At 38.4% G+C, this 27,565-nt stretch overlaps 1 protein-coding gene across 2 annotated transcripts in view; it reads right to left on the reverse strand.

Annotated features, from left to right (window-relative positions):
• Positions 1-209: 209 nt before the first annotated feature.
• USP37 (ubiquitin specific peptidase 37) overlaps positions 210-27,565 on the reverse strand; it is an 81,051-nt gene continuing 53,695 nt past the window's right edge. For both annotated transcript variants that reach the window (XM_037029165.1, XM_037029164.1), the window contains 8 exons: positions 25,769-25,910; positions 19,264-19,522; positions 13,293-13,459; positions 11,261-11,321; positions 7,494-7,609; positions 5,665-5,734; positions 5,203-5,341; positions 210-4,690 (listed from right to left, as the gene is read on the reverse strand). In XM_037029165.1, the coding sequence (XP_036885060.1) occupies positions 4,603-4,690; positions 5,203-5,341; positions 5,665-5,734; positions 7,494-7,609; positions 11,261-11,321; positions 13,293-13,459; positions 19,264-19,522; positions 25,769-25,910 (1,042 nt within the window). In that variant the 3' untranslated portion in view covers positions 210-4,602. The remainder of the gene's footprint in view (positions 4,691-5,202; positions 5,342-5,664; positions 5,735-7,493; positions 7,610-11,260; positions 11,322-13,292; positions 13,460-19,263; positions 19,523-25,768; positions 25,911-27,565) is intronic.

Genomic DNA, 27,565 nt, shown 5'->3' on the forward strand with positions numbered 1-27,565 from the left:
GCAAATCCTCGTTGGCTCCTCGCACAGAAACAGCGGGAACTCGGTGCTGACTCTGGGCACGCGTTGGATGGCCACCCCACTTCCTTTAGGGTTTAACAGTGAAGCATGGAAAGCCCATTTGAGGCCACCAGGAGGTGATTTCCACAATTTCAACAACTACAGTTAAATGTCTGCAAGAATGTCCTTTCCAGAAATAAATCAAACCAACACAGGTTAATAAAGGCTTTAATTTCACACACAAAAAACCTCTATGCATAATTTAAAAAGGAAACCAAAACAAGGAAAAACCGTAAAGGATAAAGAGGAACAGTTCTGCTAAAACACAGACAAAGTGCTGCTCCATACACAACGAAACAAAGAATGAGAACCAGAAGTCACTCAACGCAAAGAAAATCACCTCACAGATAATGTGGCCAAAGCTGCCAGCAAACCCGGGAGGGGCTCAGTCAGGCCCCGTGCAGGCAGCTTACTTGGCTTCCTCTCCTTAGCACAAACCGACACTAGCAGGCCAGGGTAGTCGGAGGGAGGGAAACCTGGGACCGCGGTGTGTACGACCACATGTGATCGCACTCTGCATCCTTGTGCTTGAAAGACCAGTTCAGTTGCTTGCTTGTCTTTGTTTTGGCACGTGACCTAACGAACTTGGGTCCCGATCCAGACCCTCCATCCACTCTATTCTTACACCAGTGTACATGTCTATTCTTCAGACCTCTGTACTTTAAGAAAAGTCCAATGTTACCAAAATCGATTGCTTATATTCATACTTGCACACTTTCTAATTAAAACCACAAAACCTCAGACACATAGCACATATGGAAAAGAAAATTTACTCTTTTTTAAATATGATACAACCAAAGAGACTGCCTGATGTCTAGCAATCAAAGCATGCCGTGAAGGGGTCAATGACTGCAGTGAGACACGGCCAAAGGATTCTGTCACAAAACTCTCAAAGCTTAACAAACTATAGTTTCCCAACTAAAAAAAAATTTTTTCAGATGCTAATAAGACCTATCAATAAAGACATTAGAATTTTGAAGTCATGTACTAGATGTTAGAGGGCAGGAATCTGGTTTTTGTACACGTTTAAAGAGAGCATTACTCAGTGTAAAGCAAGATGGGAGGAGGAAAAGGACATCTGCTTTGGGGGACATCTGTTCTATGTGACCTGCAACTGGTGCTGGGTTGTTGTGGATTTTTCTAAAAATCTCCACACATATGCAAGATGTACATGTAATCGGGAATCTAGCTGTTTCCCCAATTTAACACAAAACACTACCTCAGGGGGTTGGTATTAAATCAAAAGGGTGCCAAAAAAAAAGTCTGGATGACTAAGAGCATCCACAGTGTCACTTCACCAGACAGAGAAGAGTGAGCAAGAAGGGTATTGTTTTTAACGTAATTTTTCTTCAGATCACAAATGAGTTTATGAACTACCGTCTTTCTGTAAGTTTCTTCCCCATGCTCTCTACACTCACAATGCTCAGCTATTTGAGACACTACAAGGATTTCTTTAATTTAGGTGTATTCAAATAACCTCCATCAACAACTACACCCGTAGCTGTGGCTGTCTAGTTAACGTAATGCTAGCCGCAGTAGGGAAGGGTACGCCACAAATTCACTTGCTGAGGTTTTAATTCGTAGAGCTTCTCTTTCAGAAGAACTCCACACTAGACTAGAGAGAGGAGGAACTGCGCAGTCTAAGGCTACCTCCCAGAGTCAGCTGATATGTAAGTGTCACCGCATACTTCTTAAGCAACAGACCGTGGCAAGTAAAAAAACAGCTTTTGGAACAAAAATATAAATAGCACAAGCCATGGATTTGCTTCTTTTCTATCTTGCTGAAACAAAATGTAAAAGTGCACACGCACACATAAATATACTGCCAGAAAAACAGAGTTCATCTTCTCACAAGCTTACATTACAGTCACGGCTACCAAAGTGACGAGAGATAGTATCTGGCCACATGCAACCTTTTAATTCTCCATAATGACATCAGCCAATAAGAATCAACAGGTTTGAAGTTTAGTTTAATTTTCCCTTAAAAACAAAAAAGAAATTCCCCACTGAGATCAGTTGTGTGCAGAACCAAGTGCTGTCGTGTTCTAATTCAATGTCCTTCCCAGGTATGTGGCCACCACATGTGGTATGCTCACCAGGAAAGGTAGTGACTGTGCAGACTGCCTGGGACTGCAGCACTTGGTACCCCCTGGCCCGACATACCAAAGGCACCACCTCCTGACTCTAAGCAAATAGATCACACTGCACAAAAAATATTATCTACTTAGAATTTTTAAATATATACAGTGAGCTAAAAAAAGTTAACATGGTCCAGATAAAAATCTCCATCTGTAGTCATTAATCGTTCACTAAACCAAAATATGAAAGTAATTGTAAAGGGGGTAATAAAGGAGTGAAGAGAGAAAAACTGACCAGGCTACAACCATGAACAGCTATTGAGGAAAATTCAGTGAGATAACTCATCTACCCCAGTAACCTGTATTCATTCAACTAAGCTGTGCCCAACACATGAAGACCAAATCAAATTAGGTTTCTGAGCCAAGAGTACTTCTAAACCATACATCACACGCAAGCTATGAAAAGCAAGTTAACGAGGATACTTCACCGACCATCTAGGCTTATGGCATTATTTCTATTTTTTTATGGCCTAATGTACCCCTCTCTCATTTCGAAATCCCACCTTTTTTTTAATAGCACTTCTCAAAATCTCAAATACAGACACAGGGAAGTAATAAATAGCTAAAGAATTTGATCACCATTTCACTTGTATGAGAAAACCAGCTATTTTCAAGGAAAAAGAAAATGGCTCCCCAGTGGAAAAAGCTAGTTTTTAAAACAAGTATTTCCCTCTGCTCTATACTACCCCTGCATATCCTACCACTGGAACATTCACCAGAGCACTATCTACATAAATGATAGGAGGCAACGTTTTTATAAGCAGTCAAGCAAAGTGCTGAGGCCATTTATAATTCAAAGATTCAAAATTTTAGAAGAGGTTACTATGTCAGAACACATCCAAGTTTCAAAAGCTGGGGCTGGAGCTCTCTTAAGGCAATTTTCCAGAAAAGATGTTGCATCTTCTGTGATAATAAACTTTAAAATATTTTCTCTCCTTGAAAACCAGACATAGTTTTATGCCCCTATTAAGAATGGGAGAGTAATCTTGTTTACAATAAAAGCAAGAGGGAAAAAAAAGAGAAATACCAAAGATTTCAGTCTGCTATAGTTAACTATGATCTTAATGATCCCTGGGCTCACAAAGTTATTTTTTGGACAGAATTCTACTCTCAAAGTCTTTACATGGTTTCACAAGTTGCTGAATCAGGCTGCTTAAGTCAGTCGGGTGACTAATGTAGCAGTTAATGTTGCACTCCCATAGAACATCAACTCAAAGCACCTAAACAGTAAGGTAAATGGATTATGCACCGTTTCTGTGTGTGTGTTCTTGTGATTACCTAAACTAATTACATTTTAATTCCCAGTCTGTTTAAAGGGCAAAGCCAGACAGACAGCAAACGGTTAAATGTTCAAACTTCATTCCATAGTTCATGTACTTACTTCACACTCCTAGTAGGGCTTTTAGCTCTAGCGGCCCAGAGTTTAAACTAACACAAGAACACCCCTCTTGACCTCTCTGTCTGAGATGGAGATGCTAGCATCCTCCCTCACCCCTAAGGACCCTTGCTGGGGTGTCCCAATTATTTTCCTACCTCGTAAAGTTTTAAAGGGTAATGCTTGCTCCACAAAAGAATGACACAGAAGAAAAATCAAAGATTCTATCTTCACCATCATAATAATATAGATGATATACAGTGAACACACTGAAGAAATCTCTTTTAAAGAAAATACAAAGTGTACAATTAATACCAAATGTGGGATCTTAACACATTCCAAGCACCAACAATCCATTTCTTGGGACTGCATGTAAACAGCAAAAGCATTACAAATCCATGAATTTTTTAAAAAAGCCCCCAAGTCAGGTGGCAGAAATGCCCCTCCTTTGCAAGGAGCACAGACTGTCCTTAGTGTAACATGGAGAGCTGGTTTTCCAGTGAACTTCACTAATAAGAACACGCATGAAAGATCACAGACTTGAGTGAAACTACTCAAGGAACGTAAAAGCTAAATGCTAACTGATATGTATACCTTCACACATCTCTTAGGTGAATGGACTCTTTGACAACTTCATTTCTTTCCAAACTGCCGTGCTACTAATTTTGAGCAGGAATACTCTGGTGGCTCATCGTAACTCTTTTAAGGCTCCATTCATTCCTCATATATGTGTGTATGTACATATATATACATATATATATATTTACAACATATATTTCAAAGACAAAAGGAAGTGCTACTCTTGTAGGAGAGAGAGGATAGTCAGCTATAGAGGTGAGAGCAAAGTTTCCATAAAACAATTAGCATGGAGCATTCCGCAAAATTGCAATTTTCGTCTTTTGGTTTGGCCCTGAGCTGTTTGTTGCTCCCGCATCAAGCAGAGTTCTGCATTTTCCTCCGGCAGAGGGCAGGTGAGGGGGTGACAGTAAGGGAGCACGTGCAGTGTGCACTGCCAACCCAGGAGTCTGCTCCTCATGAGGTCTGACGAGTGGTCTTCCCCGCTTCCATGCTAAGCGCCTGAGAGTTCTTTTCAGTTTCCAGCAGCTCATCAAAGATCTCCCTTAAAATAAAACAAACCCCAAAATGAGCATTTAGTGAGCAAAGCCAATAAATAGACAGAAAGCACACACTGATAAAGTATGCACAACCCCATTTGGTGCCTAATTATTATTAAATAAGCAGCTCATTTATTTAGTCACCACTTTAACCCAAAGTGTTGATTTCTGCGAACAGGTGGGAGGAAGGCTGGTAACAGTCAGCTTTCCTAAAAATGTTATATAGTTTCCATCAACATAACTCGGATTTCCTAGCTGATACAACTATAAGACAGCTTCTATCAAATAAAGGAGTCTCAAGTTCCATATCTACATGCTACGGTGTGATGAGTAATTAGTGCTGAGTTAAGAAAGAAATTATTCTGGACTTATATGGAACTAAGACATAAGCCTGAAGCAAAGGTAACAAAACCAAAATTACCAACCAATTAAGTGATGGGAACATTTGATTCTTAAAGAAAGGAAAAAGAGTTGGGTAATTTTTAGCCTGTGGCCTCAGATCTGGAAAGTTTCTTACTTATGCATGTAAAAGAAGATGTAACCACTCCGATCCCGATCGCTCTGCACCGAAGCCTCTTGGAGTTTAGATACCTCTAGGTCATTGTAAGTAAACCACGCCTGCTTCTTAATGTCATACACATCACTAATGTAATGACCTGAAAAAAACCAAAATCTTAAAATTGAGGTTTTAAAAAATGTCTGAATTTTTCTTAGATACAGAAAGTTTCAGAAAGAGACAGAAACAGCCACACTATCTACCTTACCCCACTCCCCGCAAATTTCCAAAAACCATTAAAAACAAGTACAAACATTTAAGGGGGGAATATACCACACCAGGACAACTTTTTGACAAAAGATTTCAAAGTTTTTCTTGATGCATTCAAATTACACCCCCCAAAGCGAGGAATAGAGCTGCCTACTACAGAGTAAATGCTGGCTACTTCGTTTATAAAATGCTGAAATCATTTTGCCCACTTACCTGAAGAAGAAGTGCTACCAATGTGGCTGACAACACTGATGAGTCGATAGGAATGAGGAAGATTTCCTGTCTGGGGAACAGAAGTGGGCATGACTTTTAACTGCTTGTTTGAATAAAAGCAAGACATCAAATTTAAATTTATTATTAAAGCTGACATGGCTACGTTTTAGTGCGGGTGTAGTCAGATTCAATAAATTCTACTCCCAACTGAGAATGCATCCTAAAAAAATAATTTGAAAGAAGAAAAAAGCACATGTACAAAATTACTTACTGTAGCATTACCTTTAATAACAGAAAGTTGGAACAACAGGCCCAATAATAGTTAAATAGTTAGTGGTGTAACAACTCAATACAATATTATTCAGTTATTTAAAAAGATCCTATGGGCCATTAACATATTAACTTGTTTTTCAAACCCACGTAAATGCACAAAATAATCACAGATCTACACAAATAAGTATGTTAATGGTTAAGTACTAAAAAACAGGAAGAAAAATGAAGAGTTGGTGTGTTGCTATAGAGATTATGGGTAAACATTTACATTTGAAATATTTTTAAAATGTATTTATTTTATTTGAAAGATTTTATTTATTTATTTATCTTTAGAGGGAAAAGGAAGGAGAGAGGGAGAGAAATATCAATGTATGGTTGTTTCTTGTGCATCCCCTGCTGGGAACTGGCCTGCAACCCAGGCATGTGCCCTGACTGGTAATCAAATTGTGGTTGTGTGGTTCGCAGGCCCACACTTAATCCACTGAGCTACACCAGCCAGGGCTTGAAATATTTTTAAATGCTATTAAAATATTGTTAGAAAAATAAAACAAAACTGAAAAGAGATACTCCTACACTGAGGCAGCACTATTAGGCACAATTATGGACACAAATTCAGCTACATATAAATATAAACCAGAAACCATCAAAATATTCTTAAACTTTGATACAGTAAAAGTCCTAAACATAGAAAACATTACAACCTTACATAGTTCCTCAATGTATGATTTATTACAGTGAAAAAACAGAAACAACTTAAAATGCTCAATGTTAGTTAAAAATAAAATGAATAGTATAGTCATTTGAGGGAATATAGCACAGCCATGAAAAATAAACTGTGTAGCCCTGACTGGTGTGGCTCAGTGAGCTGGATGTTGTCCCACAAACTGAAAGGTCACCACTTTGATTTCCAGGCAGGGAACATGCCTGGATTGTGGGCCAGGTCCCTGGTTGGTTGGGTGTGTGTGAGAGGCAACCAATAGATGTTTCTCTTCCTTTTCACTCTCCCTTTCTCTCTCTAAAAATAAATAAATAAAATCTTTAAAAATAAAATGAAATAAAATGCGTATAAAGACCTAGTCTTTAACAAGCAGAATAAAAACTACTTAAATGGATGATGCCTTTTAAAAAGCATACTCAGGGGTATAAAGTGACAAAAGAATATGGTAAAATGAAAACAAAGCAATTATTTACAAAAAAGAAAGATAAAAGATTCCAATGCATTCTAGTTAACACCTTTCATTCAACAGATTTTATAGTTTTGGGAGAACTAAAGATGATTTAATATACATATGACCTGGAGAGCCAAGTTACTCAGTTATTATCACCTAACTGCATGTAAGGTGGTCAGGGTGTATTTCTGGTTTTGTTTCATTTTGTTTTGAGTCTTGTAAGAATTGAAGAGCAAAGGACAAGAAAAAGCAAAGGCCACTTGATGGCTGCCACAGGGGCAGAAGTGACTCTCCAATGGAAACTGACAGTGGGGCCTGTGAAGATGAGGAGCAGAAACAATACTGACTGTCCGACCAGGGGCCCTCAGGGAGTAACACGTCACTTACCTCGGCATTTCTCTTCAGTTCCTCTGCTTCAGCTTCTGTGTACTCCATATCTAAAACGTCCTCATTTCCAGAGTCCTCATCAGAACCCAGTGAATCCAGAAAAGAGTTGTTAAATTCTGAAGAACACAAAAACAGAGTCTTGTAGAAAAAACTGAAGAGAATATAATTTTATTTTTAAAAAATATTTTACTTACTTATTTTTAGAGAGAGAAGAAAGCAGGGAGAGAGGGGCAGGGGGAGAAACATCAATTGGCAGCCTCTTGCCCACCCCCACCTGGGGACTTGGCCTACAACCCAGGCATGTGTCCTGACTGGGAATTGAACTGGTGACCTTTTGCTTTGCAGGCTAGTGCTCAATCCACTGAGCCAAACCAGTGGGGCAGGGACTGTAAACTTTAAATAAACAAACAAATGAACTATATTTAATATCCTCAGAGAACTGAGATGATATTGTTTCCATGAACCAAGCCAAAACAAAACAAACAAAACATTATTAAAAAAATAGTCATACATGCACAAAAATCAGTTTTTAAAAATATAAAAATAAAACACTCAAAAGAGTGTTCGGAGTTACAGATACAGTCAGAAAAACTTCCCAGAGACCAGAGTAAAATGACAAAAAGATGGAAAACTGAAGAAAAAAGATGAGAAAATTAGAAGGACCATACTGGAGCCTTGGATGGTGTAGCTCAGTGGATTGAGTGCGGGTTGTGAACCAAGGGGTCGCCAGTTCAATTTCCAGTCAGGGCACATGCCTTGGTTACAGGCAAGACCCACAGTGGGGGCTACGTTAGAGGCAATCACGCACTGATGTTCTCTCCCTCTTTCTCCCTCCCTTCCCCTCTCTCTAAAATAAATATGTAAAACCTTAAAATGGAAAAAAAAAGACCACACTAGAAAGTCTGGATAATAGGAGTTTCAAAAGAGAACAGAGAATGTGGAGAAGAGAAAATCAGTGAAAATTTCTTAGAACTCAAGGACACAAGTTTCTCGATTAAAATGATTCATTAAACTTCTGGCCAAGATGGCGGCATAGGTGGAAACACTGTGCCTCCTCGTATAACCAAGTTTAAAGACAACAAAGTTTTAGTAACAAAAATGCAACCAAAACACAGAAAACAGAACTATACGGAAGTCCGACAACAATGAACTGTTCAGTCAGACCAGTAAGAGGGGTGGAGCCAGCGGCTGGCGGAGCGGGATTGCGCAGGAAAACTCAGCCAGACCAACCCAGGCACGGGGCAGCGGTTGGCAGATCCCAGGTGTGGGGTTGCGATGGGCAGACCTAGTGAGGGCGCAAGGCGGCAGGCTGATCCAGGTCACACATTTGCACGCAGATAAACCAGGCGAAGGAACGAGCAGTGAGACTGACTGTGCAGCCCCAGCAGCAGGAAGCAGCAGAGGGGACCACCACTGCCCCTCTCTGACTCTGCCCCCACATACAGCATCACAACCCAGCGACTGGGTCGCCCAGTCCTGGTGAACACCTAGGGCTCTGCCCCTCATACGTAACTGGCAAGAACAGACCAAAACTTTATGGCTCAAGAACTCAAAGCCCCAGAGCCAATAACTCTTAAGCGACCAAGAAATAGCCAATCTCTCAGATGCACAGTTCAAAACACTGGTGATCAGGATGCTCACAGAACTGGTTGATTTTAGTCACAAATTAGAGGAACAAATGAAGGCTAAACTAATTGAAATGAAGGGAAATGCACAGGAAACCAACAGCGATGGAAAGGAAACTGGGACTCAAATCAAGGAAAAACATGACCAAACACAAAAAAATGAAGAAACAATAATTCAAAAAAAATGAGGAGAGGCTTAGGAACCTCCAGGACATCTTCAAACGTTCCAACATCCGGATTATAGGGGTACCAGAAGGGGAAAAGAAACAGCCACGAGTGGAAAACTTATTTGAACAAATAATAAAGGAGAACTTCCCCAGTCTGGCAAAGGAAATAGACTTCCAGGAAATCCAGGAAGCTCAGAGAGTCCCAAAGAAGGTGGACCCAAGAAGGAACACACCAAGGCACATCATAATTACATTAGCCAAGACTAAAATGAAGGAGAGAATCCTAGAAGCAGCAAGAGATAAGGGGACAGTCACCTACAAAGGAGTACCCATCAGACTGTCAGCAGATTTCTCAAAAGAGACCTTACAGGCAAGAAGGGGCTGGAAAGAAGTATTCCAAGTCATGAAATCCAAAGACCTACAGCCAAGATTGCTTTATCCAGCAAAACTTTCATTTAGAATGGAAGGACAGATAAAGTGCTTCTCAGATAAGGTCAAGTTCAAGGAGTTCATCATCACCAAGCCCTTATTATATGAAATGCTAAAGGGACTTATATAAGAAAAAGAAGATGAAAAATATGAACAGTGAAAGGACAGCAAACTCACAGTTATTAACAACCACACCTAAAACAAAAGCAAACCAAGAGGACAGCTAGATCAGGAGCGGAACCATAGAAATGAAGATCATATGGAGGGTCAGAAACAGGGGGGTGGGAGGAGAAGAAGGGGGAGAAGGTACAGAGAGTAAGTAGCATAGATGGTAGGTAGAAAATAGATAGGGAGGAGGGCAAGAACAGTATGGGAAATATAGAATCTAAAGAACTTGGGACACATGGTCATAAACTAAAGGGGGGGAATGGTGGGGGAGGGGGTGTGCAGGGGGAGGGGAATGAAGGGGGGAATAGAACTGTAATAGCATAATCAATAAAATATATTAAAAATAAAAAAATTTTGAAAAAAATTAAAAACCTAAAAAATAAAAATAAAAAAAATAAATAAATTGGAACAATACAACTTGATACAGCCATCATCACCACCACAGTGCCATCTTTTAAATCTGAGGACAGAATGTCTTGGTGAGCTTAGCTTGAATTCTTATTTGGAACTGTTTCTACCATGTTCCAGCCAAATTCTTGCTCTTTCCTAAATGTCATGGTGTCTAGACAAACCTAGAACACTCATTTTGTACCAATAAAATGTTTGCTTTGATCTATCTCTGAGAGTTGGAGAAAGACCACAATGATCTTAGAAAACACAAAATACAGTTAGCTTACTTCTGGAGACTACGTGCTCCTGTGGATGCGCAGCACTTGGTTCATATATGAATTCTGCCGAATGCCATGACTATGGTGAACGTTATGTTTCTGAATACTTACTCATAACTGCTCACTGACTTCCCCAGAATGAGCTCTTTTAAATTCTCGGGGAAACTGAAGCCATCTCATCTTCTCCTAGGAAGCTTAACCGTGGGAATATTGCTCTTTCACACAGGTGAATTACAGATAGATTGTCTTAGCTATTTAATTTTTTCAAATAAAAATATATTGTTTAGGGCTATAAATACAGTAAGTACTATTTTTAAAATAACGAAGCTAATAATGATACCCCAGTTGGTGTGGTATCGTCCTGCAAACCAAAAGGTTGCCAGTTCAGTCCCTGGAATGGGCGTGTGAGGAAGGCAACCAATCAATGTTTTTCTCCCTCCCTTCCTCTCTCTCTCTCTAAAATCAAAATAAGATTTTTTTAAAAAGGGGAAAAGAAAAATCAAGCTACTAATTAATACAAGTGTTAGAACAGTGGTTTCCTCTGGGAGGGAGGAGGAAGGAAGGGTATCTAGATAACTTCCAAGGTTTTATTTCTTTACCTGGAAGGTGTTCAAATTTACTGTTACTTAAACTAACAAACCCACTTTTCATGCTCTTCTCTGTGTGATACATTTCACCATTAAAAAAGGTAATTAAAATAATCTCCATACCTTGAAGACTTAACTCTGTAGCTCTTTTGATGTCATCATCTTCTTTCTGTTCCCAAGCTTCCTAAAGAGACAAGAACAAAACTAAGGTATTTAAAGACGTCTTGATTAAAACCTATTTAATGAAGATAAAATCAGTTGCGCTAGAAGTATTTGCCAATAATGTTTTCCATAATTTTATGGATGTTTGGACTATGACCTACTGAAGGATGTGGAAAAGTTCTGTATTTCCTCCTAAAACACACCCCCAGGGATTAAAAAGGCTTAAATGCTATCTTTGCTAGTAAGTGACATTAGGCATGCCAACCAAAAACCATTCAATGTGACATTATGATATAATCCCCTTCTTCCGTACTTGTATGAAATACCTGGCATATGGCAGCTACTTAGCAAATTGCTCTGTTCTCCCCGATTTATGGCATGCACTGATTTCCACTGTGTAAGCACTCTCACCATGGCCAATCTTAGGCTACCAATGTGACACTGAATGCAGGGTTGGAAAGAGGTGTATAAAGCTGGCTCTCCTGAGCTGACAGTGAACTGGCTCTAGCACACCAATGACACAGAGTTTATGACAGCAGGATAAACATTATTTCCACAAGATATTATTCGTAGATTTGTATTTTTGTTCTTGCTAAAGAAACCAAGACACATAACAGATGCTTGGTAAATATTAAATGAATGCTATTGACTATTACTTTTCTAAATACATCTGAAGTTCTCTTAGAAAAACTGGTACCTCTAAAAATGTCTCAACTAGATGACTAATTATAAAAAGAAGTAGGGAAATGTTGACTATAAGAAAAGATAATTCACAAACAATGCATGAATGAAGAAAAAATATAATTTAATCAGGATAATTTTATACTTTCCTCAACTCTAGACTTGTTTTTAAAGAACTTAGAACAAGCTATTCTACATTACAGTACTGCAGGCAATAAATACTGTGTTTAAAAACCAACAGAGATATTCTCTAAGGGGAAATAAGATTACTTAAACTTTTCCAAGCACAAAGTCTGTGCTGAAAACAGAAAGAGACTCTCTTTCTGTTATTAATAGAATGATGCAGGTATACCAAACTATAGAAACTTCATTTTATAATCATACTCTCACAACTGAGAAAAATATAGGGCAGGACAAACAAGTAGGTTTGCACTTGTGAGTACATGAAACATAGTTTCTTTCTGCATTGGTATTTATTAATTACTGTATTATTTTCCTTATGAACCTCAGTATTTTTTAAAGCTCCCCAGGCAATATTAATTGTAGTTAAGCTTGGAGCCCACTGTTCTATAGAAATTGGATTTCTTAATCTGATTGTCTGTAAACAATAAAACTGTGCATTCATTCTAGGGAGTCTTAGTAAATCTTTATTACTTAACATGACTCGGATTGTACAGGATTAGACAAGCACAAAGACATCGCCTTTTAGTTTGCCACCTTAATGACTACAACCATGCAAATAAGCCAGCTTTGGCAAATGTAAGTATAAAAAACTAAAAATTAAAGAATAGATTACTACATCAAGAGGAGAGCAGATAAGTGTTAGTATGTGACTAAAATCTAAGTATCAGATAATATTTCTAGAAATTTTATCTCCAAATAATTCATAGGGAAGGACTCATATTGTGAGAAAATGACCAAAACAAATACATTGCCTTAAAATGTTAAAGATAAAATCATGCTGTTATACTGGCTGTTTCTACAGCTTGCAAACAGGATGGACCGGGATGGGGTCTAATAACCGCTCTTGCTTTAGCATGCAGGGAATTATTGCTAATGGGAAGTAACCAACAATATATTTTGTTGCATTTGGATTTTCAAAAACAGAAAAACTATCACCGTATCTGTTTCAAATCCAATGCAAAGCTCCAAAGTTGTTTTTGTTTGGGTTGGTAGATCAATGATAATGTATTCAAATCACCTGGAACAAAGCCTCACACCTAGTAAGTGCTTAACACATGTTCATTATTATTATTACTATTCTATTTCTTGGGAAAGATAGGTATAGAAAAAGCAGCAATACGACTCTTACTTGCTCCTGGAGGCTCTGAGCCAAGGCCTGCTGAAGCTCTTGCTCTTCCCTTTCACGGTCCATGTCAAATTGCTGAAGCCAATCAACCTCTCCTTGAGATCCTTCCGGGGTTTTGTTTTCTTTATTCTCATCACAGTCTTTAGTTATCTCAGTAAAACTGGCTGGATCTGAGGAAGCAGAACGTAACATAACTGGGAAATCCTCTCCAATAAACTGAAATCTCTGTACTACAGTGGCATCTACTGTTCAGAGAGTAAATTTACCACAACGGGACATACAATTTCATTTTACTACAGTCTAGCCCAGGGTTTCTCAATCTCAGAACTATTGACATTTTGGGTAGGACAATTTTTTGTTGTTAGGGGAGGGCTGTCCTGTTCACTGTACAATGTTTAGCAACATCCCTGGCTTCTACCTACTAGATGCCAGTACAACAACCCCACCTGCTGCCTCCAGTTGTGACAACAAAACTAACAGACATTGTGAAATGCCCCCTGGGGAACAAAACTGCCCTTCTTTGACATCCACTGATCTACAGCAATGGTTCTGAAGCTTAATCAATCACCAGAAGCACTATGGTTAGGACGGAGAATTAAACAGCCACATCCATAGGTCATAAGGTCACATGACCAAGTACCAGCAAAAAGTATTATTTAGAGTAAATTAAGAATTAGGCTAGAATCATTAGACTAATAATGAGATTTACCCCATTTATTACAATGTATGTTACATGTTTCTTCATTAATAATCAAATAAGCTTTGTACATATCCTGAATCAAGAGTTCCATAAAACATGTAATAAATACCTCATGTACCACACAAGTATATCACAACATGTATGTTTACAACATTCATTTAGTGAAGTAAAAGAAAAATTAATCATCAATTTCTTTTTGTTCTTCTTCAGTCTCTAGCCTATGGATAGCTGGGATAAACAGTATGGTCATGATTTTGTTCTGGTTATTTGAACTGTGGAGCAACAACATTCACTGCAATTCGTAATACTGGTAAGTGTTAAAGGTAAATAGGGAGACGAGGACTCTAACTACCTGCCTACCCACCTCAAACATTTACCAAAGCAAACATTCTCACCATAACAAGTTAAAGAAATTCTCACAAAAAACCAAATGATTAATACTTTTCTATAGCACTGACAACTCTGAAGCTTATAGCAACTTGGTTTCAGATTCTATCAATCAGAAACTAGTCATCATTTTAAAAATTGTATTGAACTGCTGAATATTTACTGCTAACACCAATTCAATATTCATCACAAGAGGAAAAGAAACTCAGGATATACACTAAGAGCAAAAAGCAGTATGATCCCAATTTTTAAAAATTATACTAGGGATATTAATGATTTCTTCCGTTTCTCCATGTTTGGAGAAACAATCATTTCCACAGCCTGGAAGAGGCAGCTCTGAAGTCTATACAAATCTGCGTATCACTTCGGCCTTAGCTTAATGAACCAAGAACAAATATTTCAGTCAACCAATCAGATTACTTGGAGAAATTTGGAACTGAGACATTCAAAGTTATATGATGTTAAGCATTTCAAGTGGAAGAAAGATATAGGAGTTGAAGCTACTATTTTAGGGCATAAGATGAGTATTGCTACTTTATTATCAAAACATATATATCCTGTATTTATCTTTAAGACAAGATTATCAGATGGGTACAAAAACTACTTAAGATCTATGGGAACAAATACGACCATGAATTGATACACTTTTTAGAAATTTGCACAATGGATCAAAGGGGAACTGTGTGTCAAAACTCAATATTCTTATACTAAATACATTACCCACCTCTGCCCCTACCCCAGTTAAAATCTGCTCCTTTACTACATTCTGTATTTCAGTGAAAGGGATCACTGTCCACCCAGGTTTTATTTTAATGACAGAAACCTGGGAGTCATTTTTCACTTCTCATTTATCCTTCGTATCAGGTAAACATTTTTTCCTATCTATGGAATCCATCAACTTCCTTTCTTTTCAATGCCAAAAGGGCACCATTAACTTTTGGTCTGGAATACTGCAATAACTTTCTAAGAGGTCTCACAGGATTACTTTGATTCTTCTCTAATCTATAAACTACACACTGTTCTTTTAAAAATATAATTCTTTATCAAACACTTGTTTGCTTAAAATTATTTAATAATTTCCTAATGGCTTTGGAAAAAAAGTCCAAACTCCTAAATATGGCTTTAGGTCATGTAAAAACTTGTCTAGACTCATCTCTTGTTTTTCCCCCTCAACACTATGCTCCAGTCATGTAGCTCATTTTGAACTTGGTTTCTGGTTCACTAACTTGCTATGACTTTTCTCTTATCTAGGCCTCTGCACACACTGTTCTCTCTGGCTAGTGCCTGGGGACAATGAAACCTTACTTGGCCAGCATTCCTGCCCCTCCTCAATTGATTCTTGAGACAATCTCTTGGGCACCAAATATCTATTGGGAATCTACTATGTGCTAGGCACTGTTATAGAAGCTAGGGATGGATATAGTGATAAATAAGGCAAGATGGCTCTTGTCCTCAAGAAACTTAAGTGCAAAGGCTGAGATGAGGAAGAACTTAGCATATTTGAGGGAGAGAGAAAAATGTCATTATGGCTGAAAGAGTAGAGTGAAAGAAGGGTAGAGTAGAGATGGCCTATGTAAGAAACTTGAATTAAATGTAATGGGAGAAGTCAAGTTTTAAGCAGAAAAGTGACAGTGTGGTTTATGTTTCAGAAAGATTACTTTAGCTGCTTTGTTCATGAAAGAAGGTCTGTAGGGGACAACAGTGGAGGAAAAAGACATTAGGAATCAGTTGTGGTGGCCGAGGTGAGATATGGAAGACTAGAGTTGTAGCTATGAAGATGTTGATCAATGGTTGGATTCAGGACATATTTTGTAGGTAGAGCTGATTAAATTATTGATGGACTGAATGCAAGGTATGAAGTAAAACAAATCAAGGGAGATATTTTTCAGCCTGAGCAACTGGATTTATCATGGTACCAATTTGCTGATATGGGGAAGGCGTATTCGGAGAACAGGGATAAAAATTAAATAGCCAAATGGACATTTCAAGTAGGCACTTCAACATACAAGTTTAAAGCTCAGAGGAGAGATCTAGGCTAGAAATGTAAATTTGATATTTCATCAGTATATGAGGTTATGGTACTACATATCACTTAGGGAGAGAGCTTAGGTAGAAGATACAGCTAAGTACAGTATCCTGGAACACTCCAACAACTACAGTTCTGATGAGGAAAGGAAAACAAAGGAAAAAACCAAACCTGAAATAGTTAGTTTAGTAGAAAGGAAAAAAAAACCTCCAATAAGACCCCTGGCTGGTGTAGCTCAGTGGACTGAGTGTGGGCCTGCGAACCACACGGTCGCGGTTTGATTCCCAGTCAGGGCACATGCCTGGGTTGCAGGCCAGTTCCCAGCAGGGGACTCACGAGAGGCAACCATACATTGATATTTTTCCCCTTCTCTCTCCTTCCCTTCCCCTCTAAAGATAAAAATAAATAAAATCTTAAAAAAACAAACAAGTCTCCAATAAGCATGGAATGATGGAAGCTCAGAGAAAAAAGTTTATAAAGTAGGTAAGAAGGGAGTGGTGGGTTGTGAACTACTTCTCATGTAAACTTGATCAAAACACCATTTCAGTGAAGCGGTGGGGATGAAAGCCCACTTGGACAGAGCTGAGGAGAATGAGAGGGTGATAAGAAAGTACGAAGTATGAATTAAACAACTCTTTCAAAGACTTCTGCTGTGGAGGGAGCAAAGAAAGGGGGCAGTAGCTGAAGAGGCACATAAAAGTCCTAAGGATGTTTTAACGATGGGTGAAACTAAGGCACAACAGACATAATTAGAAGAGAGGGAAGACTTGAACCATCGCATGGCCTCTGCCTATAGGCTGCAGGCACTGAAGCAGGTTACACAGCGGGGAAATAAAAAAGAACAGAGGATGAGCCCAGGCTGGTGTGGCTCAGTGGATTGAGCGTGGGCCTGTGAACCACACAATCGCGGTTCAATTCCCAATCAGGGTACATGCCTGGGTTGCAGGCCAGTTCCCAGCGGGGGACTCATAGGAGGCAACCACACATTGATACTTCTCTCCTTCCTTTCCTCTCTAAAAATGAATAAATAAAATCTTAAAAAAAAAAAAAGAATAGAGGATGTTATATACTGGGTGGGGCAAAAGTAGGTTTAAGTTTTGAGTTCACAAGACACAGTTTATTCTTAAACTATTATTTATTAATTATTGTATTATTTTCCATACAAACAACGTAAACCTATTTTGCCCCACCCTATACAGGCTACAAAGTACTTAAGTTTGCTCTCCCCAAAGCTGCTATAGTAGTAAAACCAACTTCGATCATTAATGGTTTTGATAACCTCAGTGTTCTCCTCCACTGGCATAGATAATCTAGAACTAATTGTACATAACTGCCTTTGCTAATTTTAAGGATATGTAGGACTAAGCAAAAAATTAAGAGCTGAAAACAGAAAATAAATGGACAGGGGTCAAAAGTGCTAATATTAACCAATAATATCTAAGAACAGTAATTTTAAGTTTATTATGAGAAGGGGATTTCGTAAGAATACTTGCATCAAGAGGGATAAAAAAAGAAACGCCTACAAACAAAAATCACCAGCGTTTTTCTCCAGAAAAATTGAGGATATATTAATTCTTTTCACTTGCACATAAAATAGTTCAAAATTGATGAGGTCCTAACCCCAAGAATATAGAAAATAATTCTGTGGTACAGTACCATTCTTTTCATCTCCAAATCCTAGGCCTGATTATTGAAAACGCATTAGCTGGCTAAGTAGATACAGATATTAATGATATCAGAAGAAAAAAAATTAGAGTTGGACATAGAAAGAGGTAGTAAAAATTTTCTACCTAAAATTTTTTAAATACCCACAGTGCAAGGTACGAAGGCTTAGCTTGGTTGTTCCCATGGATAACTTGAGAAGTAACAAAATATAAATAATAATAACCACAAAAAATAATTTTTAAAATCTGTTTAACACTTTACATTAGATGCATATACTATCTAACATTCTACTTTAAACCTCCTGAAATTTGTCTGGTAGAGCCCCATACAGAGTAAGAAAACAGCTAGTAAGCAATATAGCCAAGACAAGAGATCTCTTAGTTCAGTGGTCTTTCTACGATTATGAAGGAATGGACCCAAAGGAGAACAAAGAACTTGAGAATAATTTATATAGCTGAGCCTCCAGATCTATGGGTTCTGCATCCAAAGATTCAACCAATCTCTGATAAAAAAATACTTGGAAAAAAATGCTGCCTTGTTGCTGGTACGTACTAGTAGTTAAGGCCTATGTTAGCTTCATCTGGACTGAACATGCATGAACTTTTCTTCTCATTATTCCCCAAACAATATGGTACAACTATTTACATAACATTTACATTGTGTTAGGCATTAGAAATAATCTAGAGATAATTTCAAAGTATATGGGAGGAACTGCAGAGGTTATACCTAAATACTATTATGCTGATTTACACAAGAGACTTGTGCATCTGTCAGTTTTGGTATCTTCAGGGGTCCAGGAACCAATCCCCCACTGACACTGAGGGATGACTATACACTAAAGCTTAGTACAAGTTCCGATATAGAAAAATGAAGAAAGAATTATACACATTTCTGAGAGACCAGTGATGAGAGAAAAGTGACCAAAAACTAACACAAACATTTATTAAATGCACATAAAAATACTAACTTTTCTTTTGATGTACAACTAAAAGAATGGCATATTTTACCATTAGCCTCTGGGTACTACTCACATTATTTACTTCTTTTTTTAAACTGTTAAAAAAGCATGAAAATATTATTAACTGTTATACACTATACAAATCCATCTTACCTCCCATCATTTAGAAGCCATTTTTCACATTAAAGCTTTGGAACACAGGTGTGTTTTGTTTAACAGATACCTTCATTAATCCTACCTGGCTCTGTGATTGTTTTGGGCTTCTCAGTTTCCATAGGGTCTGAATTTTCAGGCATTTCTTGAATATCATCCTCTGCGAATCCAGTATCTGGGCTGCTGGTTGGTTTATCATCATCTACATGACTCAGAGACGGTGAAGCTTCTCTCTTACTTATCTCTAATACAGCTGCTACAAGCTCTTCTTCGCTCATTGCATCAAATCCTGAGTTTTCCACCATTTCAGACTTATCGAGCTCTATTCTGCATGATTTTGAATCCTGAAGAAAAGAGTTACTTTTAAAGGAAACCTGAATGCCTACAAATACAGCAATCTTAAGAGTTTAAAGTGAGACTCTAGTAAACTTCTATGTTGGGTTATTTAATAATCAATAATCAGTATCTAAATTCACTGACAAACAATACACTTTTACTAGTAACTAAATAAGAATACATGTTTACTTTCTTGATTACAGTAAGTATTAAGTACACTATTTATAGAAATTTGAAAAATCTGTAAAAATAATAAAACAAATCATTCAAAATCCATCAGAGATAATACTGTATTTTTGGTATATTTCCTTCCAGACATACATGGATCATACTGTAAGTATTGTCACTATATTTAATATTCCTTTTTTAAAGTTGGCAGGTATTTCTTAAAAAAATAAATGAGGAAAATAAAAGGTACATTAACATTATGTAAGTATCCAGAAGTTATTTTCTGAATATGTTTTCTTTTGGGGGAGAATTTCTGACCTTTTGTGATTCCAGATGATCAACCACAAAAACTACCTCCAGCTTTAAAGGGTTGTGGGAAACAAGTCAGAACAAAAATAACAAAAACAACTACCTTACCGAGAGGTTTAAAATCAAACAGTTGCACAAGATGATGCAAACTCCTAGAAAAGTTTTTCTCTTCAAAGTAGTAACTATCGTTATGTGTTAAGATAGAAGATAATGTATTTAAACCCTCACACCCATTATTTAAACCTTCAGTTTATGTGGTTAGCCTGTTGATGTAGAACTTTCACTCTGGTTCCACCACACTAACAATTAGTACCAAAATTAAGCAGGTAACTACTATATTTGAGGACTGATATGTAAAAGTAGCTTTGAAGATTTATCAGAGAAAGCAATTTATCTACAACTTCCATTTCTTAGAAGTCTCAGGCCTGGAAACAACCTGTGTCCATCGATGGATAAAGATGTAGTATAAGAGGGGAGACCCAAAAAATCCTGGAAGGTGGGCCCCTTATAGTACAGGCTTTCCTGGCTGAGTGTTCCAGTAACCCGTCTGTGGCAGTGTAACAGCTGGCATTGTTGTGAGAGGCTGCATTCAGCTTCAGTTTTTTTGAAGATTCTTTCAACACATTTGCTTGTTTCATGATGGGTGATTCATGAGCGCACCAGCCCACACCACGTTGTTGAGTGTTCAGTAGCTTTTGACCACAAACCGCATGACCCCATGCCCCACTCTCCCTATTACCTGATCTTGCCCTGAGTGGCTATTTTTTTGGTTTCCCCAGATGAAAAAAGTCTTCAAAGGGAAATGTTTTGCATATGTGGGAAGGTGAAACAATGGCAGAAGCACTAAAAAGCATCAAAATCAGTAAGTTCAAACACTTTTTTTTATACTTTATTTATTTATTTTCAGAAAGAGGGGAAGGGAAGGAGAGAGGGAGAGGAATATCAATGTGTGGCTGCCTCTCATGTGACCCCCACTGGGAACTAGCCTGCAACCCAGGCTTGTGCCTTAGCTAGGAATCGAACCGTGATCCTTTGCTTCACAGGCCCGTGCTTAATCCACTGAGCTACACCAGCCAGGGCTCAAACACTGTTTTGAGCAGTGGAAAAAATGTCTTGATAGGTGTATTGCATCAAATGGAAAGTAATTTGAAGATGACTGAAGTTTAAACATGTAAGAATAAATACACAATTTTTATAAATAAATTCTGGAATTTTCTTGGTACCCTCCTCATATAAACTATTCAGCCATAAAAAAGGACATCTTGACCTTGAAGGCATTATGCTAAGTGAAATAAGTCAGACAGAGAAAGACAATACCATGTGATTTCAGCTATATGAGGAATCTAAAAAACAAATGCCAACTCACAGATACAGAGAACAGACTGCTGGTTGCCAGAGTGGGGTGTGTGTGTATATAATGGATGAAAGGGGCTGAAAGGTTCAAACCTCTAGTTACAAAATAAGTAAGTCCTGGGATGTAACATACAGAATAGTGACTATGGTTAATAATAATGGTACTGCACATCCGAAAGTTGCTAAGAGAGTAAATATTAAAAACTTTAGTCACAAGAAAAAAATTCTTTTGGTAACTATGCATAGTGATGGATGTTAATTAGACTTACTATAGCAATCATTTCACAATTATGCAATACAAAATACCACATCACTATGTTGTGCCCTGGTTAGGTGCCTCAGTTGGTTGAGTGTTGTCTGGCACACCAAATGGCTGTGGGTTTGATCCCCGGTGGGGGTAATGAGAGGCAACCATTTGATGTCTCTCTCACACTGGTGTTTTTCTCTCTCTCACTCCTTCCCTTCCTTCCTCTCTCTAAAAATCATTAAATATATCCTCAGGTGTGGATTAAAAAAAAAAAGCCTTAGGGTATACTCCTGAAACTAATACAATATTATATGTCAATTATACCTCAATTAAAAATGTCTCAATCCATCTTCAAACAGACAGGTTTTGTAGCTATACAGAAAGCACACTCTAAAACTAATGTTTGACACTTCCAGTCAACATGGTAGCACAGGTAAATGGGATACTTGCACTCTCCCACAACCACACCCAAATTACAACTGAACTACAGAACCACCATCATTCAGAACTACTTGAAATCTGGAATGAATGGAAGTGCTATGACCAAGGAATTACCTAAAAGGGGTGGAGGGGTGGAATGGGCTGGTCCCACACCCATATGTAGCGGATAAAAATCAGGAGGGGTAGCTGAGCTCCAAAGGTGCCCCAAAGGTGAGGAGTCCCACACGAGACCCCCAGCCCAGAGTTCCAGTGCCAGGGAGAGAAGTCCCCACTACTACTGGCTGTAAAACCCAGCGGATATTGAGGCTGAGGAAGACAGAGGGCTTCTGGAGTTCCAGGAAGTTATTCTTAAAGGGCTCACCCATGGACTTACTCAGACTCGCTCACTGAGGTCCAGTGCTGGAGCAGCCCCTTGAAAAGCACCAGAGATATACGGGGAGGAACTGAATTCTCTAGCATCAGAGAGAGGGCTGAGGGGTGGGGGTGGACAGCTTTCTCGGAGACAGAGGTGTTGGCAGAGGCCATTGTTCCTTTGATGAATCCTCCTCCAACAGAGCCAGCAGGCTAATATCTATGACTCAATCAACCTGGCTCACAAGTTTGCCCCACCCTGGTGATTCTGAGTCCCTGCTCCACCCAACTTTTGGGCCCACCCAAGCTGTTTCCCTCGAAAGGCCTGTCTTGGCTCATGCTTCAGGTTTTCCTAAAATCTCTCAAACACAAAGCCTCAGTGTGTCCTGTAAATTAAATGCAAAGTAAAATTTAAAAAATGAAATTGTAAAGATCAAGCAAAAGTAATGAAATATAAAAGTAAAATAATAGAAAAATAAATGAACCAATGAAATATGGAGGTTCTTTAAAAAACATCAATAGAGAATTCTGGCAAAGATAGAGACATAGGTAGACACACTGTGCCTCCTCACACAACCAAAATAAGGACAACAATTTAGAAACAAAACAACGACCAGAACTGACAGAAACTTGAAGTGTATGGAATGGAACTCCAACCAAGGAGTTAAAACAGACATACTCATCCAGACTGGTAGAAGGGGTGAAGTTGGCTGATGGAGAGGGATCGTGACAAAAAAAGCAGTGGCACCAGGCATGCAAGGCGGCAGCTGGCACACCCCAGATGCAGGGTGGCAATGGGCAGACCTAATGAGGCAGCAACTGTGAAGAGGGGCGTGCAAGGCGGCTGGCAAACTGCACAACCCAGGGTCCCAGCAGGAAAATAAAGCCTCAAAACACCAACTGAAAACACCTGTGGGGGTTGAGGCGCAGGGAGAGACTCTTAGCCTCACAGGAGTTTGCTGGAGAGACCCACAGGGTCCTAGAAGGTACACAAGCTCACCCACCTGGGAATCAGCACCAGAAGGACCCAGTTTGCTGGAGGGAAGCAGCAGAGGGGACTGAAATTCAAGAGAGCTCAGGGCAAGCACCATTGTTCCCTCTTGGACCCCGTCCCCACATATAGTGTAACAACCCAGCGACACAGGTTGCCCTGCCCTGCCCTGGTGAACACCTAAGGCTCTGCCCCTCATACGGGTGCGACAAGACAAGACAAAACAAACAAACAAATAAAAAAGGCCAAAACAAGAACAGATCAAAGTTCCACAGCAAATACAATTAAGTGACAAAAAGATAGCCAATCTACTAGATGCACAGTTCAAAACACTGGTGATCAAGATGCTCACAGAACTGGTTGATTTTGTTCACAAATTAGATGAAAAAATGAAGGCTATACTAAGTGAAATGAAGGAAAATGCACAGGGAACCAATAGTGATGGGAAGAAAACTGGGACTCAAATCAATGGAGTGGACCAGAAGAAAGAAAGAAACAACCAAACAGAAAAGAATGAAGACACAAGAATTCAAAAAAGATGAGGAGAGGCTTAGGAACCTCCAGGAAATTTTCAAAGGTTTCATCAACCGAATTATAGGGGTACCAGAAGGGGAAGAGGAAAACTTACTTGAACAAATAATGGAGGAGAACTCCCCCAATCTGGCAAAGGAAATAGACTTCCAGGAAGTCCAGGAAGCTCAGAGAGTCCCAAAGAAGGTGGACCCAAGGAGGAACACACCAAGGCACATCACAATCACATTAGCCAAGATTAAAATGAAGGAGAGAATCCTAGAAGCAGCAAGAGATAAGGGGACTATTCACCTACAAAGGAGCTCCCATCAGACTGTCAGATGATTTCTCAAAAGAGACCTTGCAGGCAAGAAGGGGCGGGAAAGAAGTATTCCAAGTCATGAAAGGCAAGGACCTACACCCAAGATTGCTCTATTCAGCAAAGCTTTCATTTAGAATGGAAGGGCAGATAAAGAGTTTCTCAGATAAGGTCAAGTTCAAGGAGTTCATCATCACCAAGCCCTTAGTATGTGAAATGTTAAAGGGACTTATCTAAGAAAAAGAAGATAAAAAATATGAACAGTGAAAGGACAGCAAACTCAGTTAGTAACAGCCACACCTAAAACAAAAACAAAAGCCAAGTAAGCAAACAACTAGAATAGGAACAGAACCACAGAAATGGAGATCACATGGAGGGTTAGAGACAGGGGAATGGGAAGAGAAGAGAGGGGAAAAGGGTAGAGAATAAGTAGCACAGATGGTAGGTAGACAGGGGGAGGGCAAGAACAGTATGGGAAATGTAGAAGCTAAAGAACTTATGGCACATGGACATGAACTAAAGGAGGGGAATGTGGGTGGGAGAGGGTGTGCAGGGTAGAGGGGAATGAAAGGGGAAATGGGACAACTGTAATAGCATAATCAATAAAATATATTAAAAAATAATGATGACAGGAAATTTCCCTAACTTCGTTAAGGAAACAGACATACATATAAGTCCAGGAAGTGCAGAGTCGCAGCAAACACAATGAACCCAAAGAGGTCCAAACCAAGAAACCTCATAATAAAAATGCCAAAGGTTAAAGACAAAGATAGAATCTAAAAAGCAACAAGGGAAAAGTAGTTAGTTACCTACAAGGGAGGTCTAAAAAGACTGCCAGGTATTTCTCAACAGAAACTTGCAGGAAAGAAGAGATCAACAAGAAATACTCAGAGTGGTGAAAAGCAAGGACCTACAACCAACATTATTCTATCCAGCAAAGCTATCATTCAGAACTGAAGGATGTGTAAAGGGTTTCCCAGACAAAAAAAACCAAGAGTTCATCACCACCAAACCAGTATTACACAAAATGTCAAAGGGTCTTCCTTGAAGATGATAAAAAAAAAAGAACAATAAAATGACAATAAATACTTATCAACAACTGAATCTAAAAAACAAAATAAATGAACAAGAAGAAGAAAAACAGAGAATAGATGCAGAGAATATTTTGATGGTTGCCAGAGGGCATGAGTGAAAAAGGTGAAGGGTCAAGAAGTACAAGCCCATTGTTATAGGGGATGTAAAGCAAAGCATAGGGAATATAGTCAATAATATTCTAATAGCTATGTATGGTGTCAGATTGGTATAAGACTTATCAAGATGATCACTTAGTAAGTTATGTAATGTCTACTGGGAAGTACACCTTCCGTATATTACTGAAAGTAACATAATGTATGTCAAGCATAATTGAAAAAATATAAAAATAATTCAAAACTAGTGTTTGAACTGATCGGTTAAGTTTATGCTCTATTTTATGTATTAAATTTGCTGATGCTGGTTATAAAAAGCATTTGGACAATAAGAGCTATACAAATCTTTGTCGGATATTCTAATGAGAAATTACCTACCTTTTCCAGGTCTTCCTGCTGCTGTTCACAGCTTGACATTTCACAAAATCTCTGGCTAAGGGCCACAGAACGTTTTAGCTCATCCTCACTGTCTGAATCAAGACATAAAGCCAATGAACTCTTGGATTTTAAGGGGAAATACCTGTAATTCAAGGGGGAAAAAAAAAACCCTGTATAATTCTGATAAACACTGTTCTTGTTATTCTTTTGATACATAACTCCCAAAATAAAACAAAAACCTTTTCCTAAATGGAAAATAATATAATAGAAAAAAGATGTATCAAAAGGTATATTTAAGAATTACCTTTGACCTACTTCAAAGGAGTCATGCTTTGAAAATTAGCTCTTATAGCACTACATATTATCAGCAAACCAATCAGTTTGTGCCTTTTTTCTTTTAATGATCAGCCCCAAAGTTGTTTGTTAGTGTCTTTATAAAACAAGTAATCCACTGAATGCATGCAGACATAGCAATGAAAAAAATGTTGACAATAGAGCATGAGAACTAATTTTTAATCTTTTAAAATTATGATTCATGTACTTAAAAAAAAACAGTAACAGTAACATTCCACTTATCCACTTATATGTAGGTCAGACTTCTGGCAACCTCTACCTTCCAGAACACAGGGATTCAAAAATTTAAAAAAAGGCATCTGAGGAAGGCAGCAGTTTCAAAGCCCATGTACTTTACTCTTTAGACAGGGACCCTTCTTTCCCAGGAAATGACGTATAAAATAATGTAGCAAGTTCATCAAGAAATGAGAGCTAAGAAATGAGAGAGAATAACCACAAATACAAAAATAAAGAACTATAAAGTCATTTAATGTAAAGGTAAACCATCTTGTAAGATAACGTCATCTGAGGGCATTATCATATTAAAACACAGTGCAATAACTGACACTCATAATGTTGATTCCAAGTCAATACAATATATTTAAATTATCTTCAGTATATTTTACTTAGAATATAAGGAATTCTATAATGTCATAGAGTATATAACCACCTAAAATGGTTAAATTTTTTAACATTAATTCTTGAAAAGGCAAGCTTCAGTTATATAAAAATTCATTTATGTGAAATATCAAATATTCTTCAATGACACTAGATAAGTAAGGTGTTACTGTCTTGGCTTCCAAGTGAGCTGAAAATAAATTAAAGGAAAAAGTGGTAAAGGTCAAAGAGCACAAGCTTTCTTTGATGGAGATTAACATAAATTCATATGCTTTACTAAAAAAAATGTAAAATGGAAATTGGAAAAAACGCAATTCATCTAAATGTGAAAACTAAATAAACATAGAGAATGATGGCACTAAGAAATAAGAGGGCACAATGGAAACCAGGAGAACTGCAGAGCAATGTAGATCAAAGAAAAGAGGCAAGTGGCCAGTGATAAGCCCAAACACAGTCTGTGGCCGAGAGCAGCCAGGATATCCTGCACTCCAGCCTGAACACTTGAATAGCCTCCTGTTACATCTTCAGAAGGGTTTTTAGTATAACGTAGTAACAGCCAATCAGCCATCTTAATTTCTCATTTCATGCTCACCAAGCAAAACTTAACACATTAGTTTGTTTATCCAGGTAAATACTTTACTGAATTAGGGTGACACCTGGCTACCAATAACACCAGGGTCACATGTGACAAAGGACACTGTAAAAGAACCAATGGTATTGTTTCATAACTCAGCCTCTTTTAAGTTTGATCGGCATGACAGGTCTTCTAGGGCCTAATATCCTTTATTGACCAACTCTCAAACTCTCACATCAATAGACCCTGGAGAACAGATGACCATGCCAAGT

This window comes from Sturnira hondurensis, unplaced genomic scaffold (genome assembly GCF_014824575.4).
Source record: "Sturnira hondurensis isolate 20B ecotype Veracruz unplaced genomic scaffold, ASM1482457v3 Scaffold0020237, whole genome shotgun sequence".
NCBI classification, from domain to species: Eukaryota; Metazoa; Chordata; class Mammalia; order Chiroptera; family Phyllostomidae; genus Sturnira; species Sturnira hondurensis.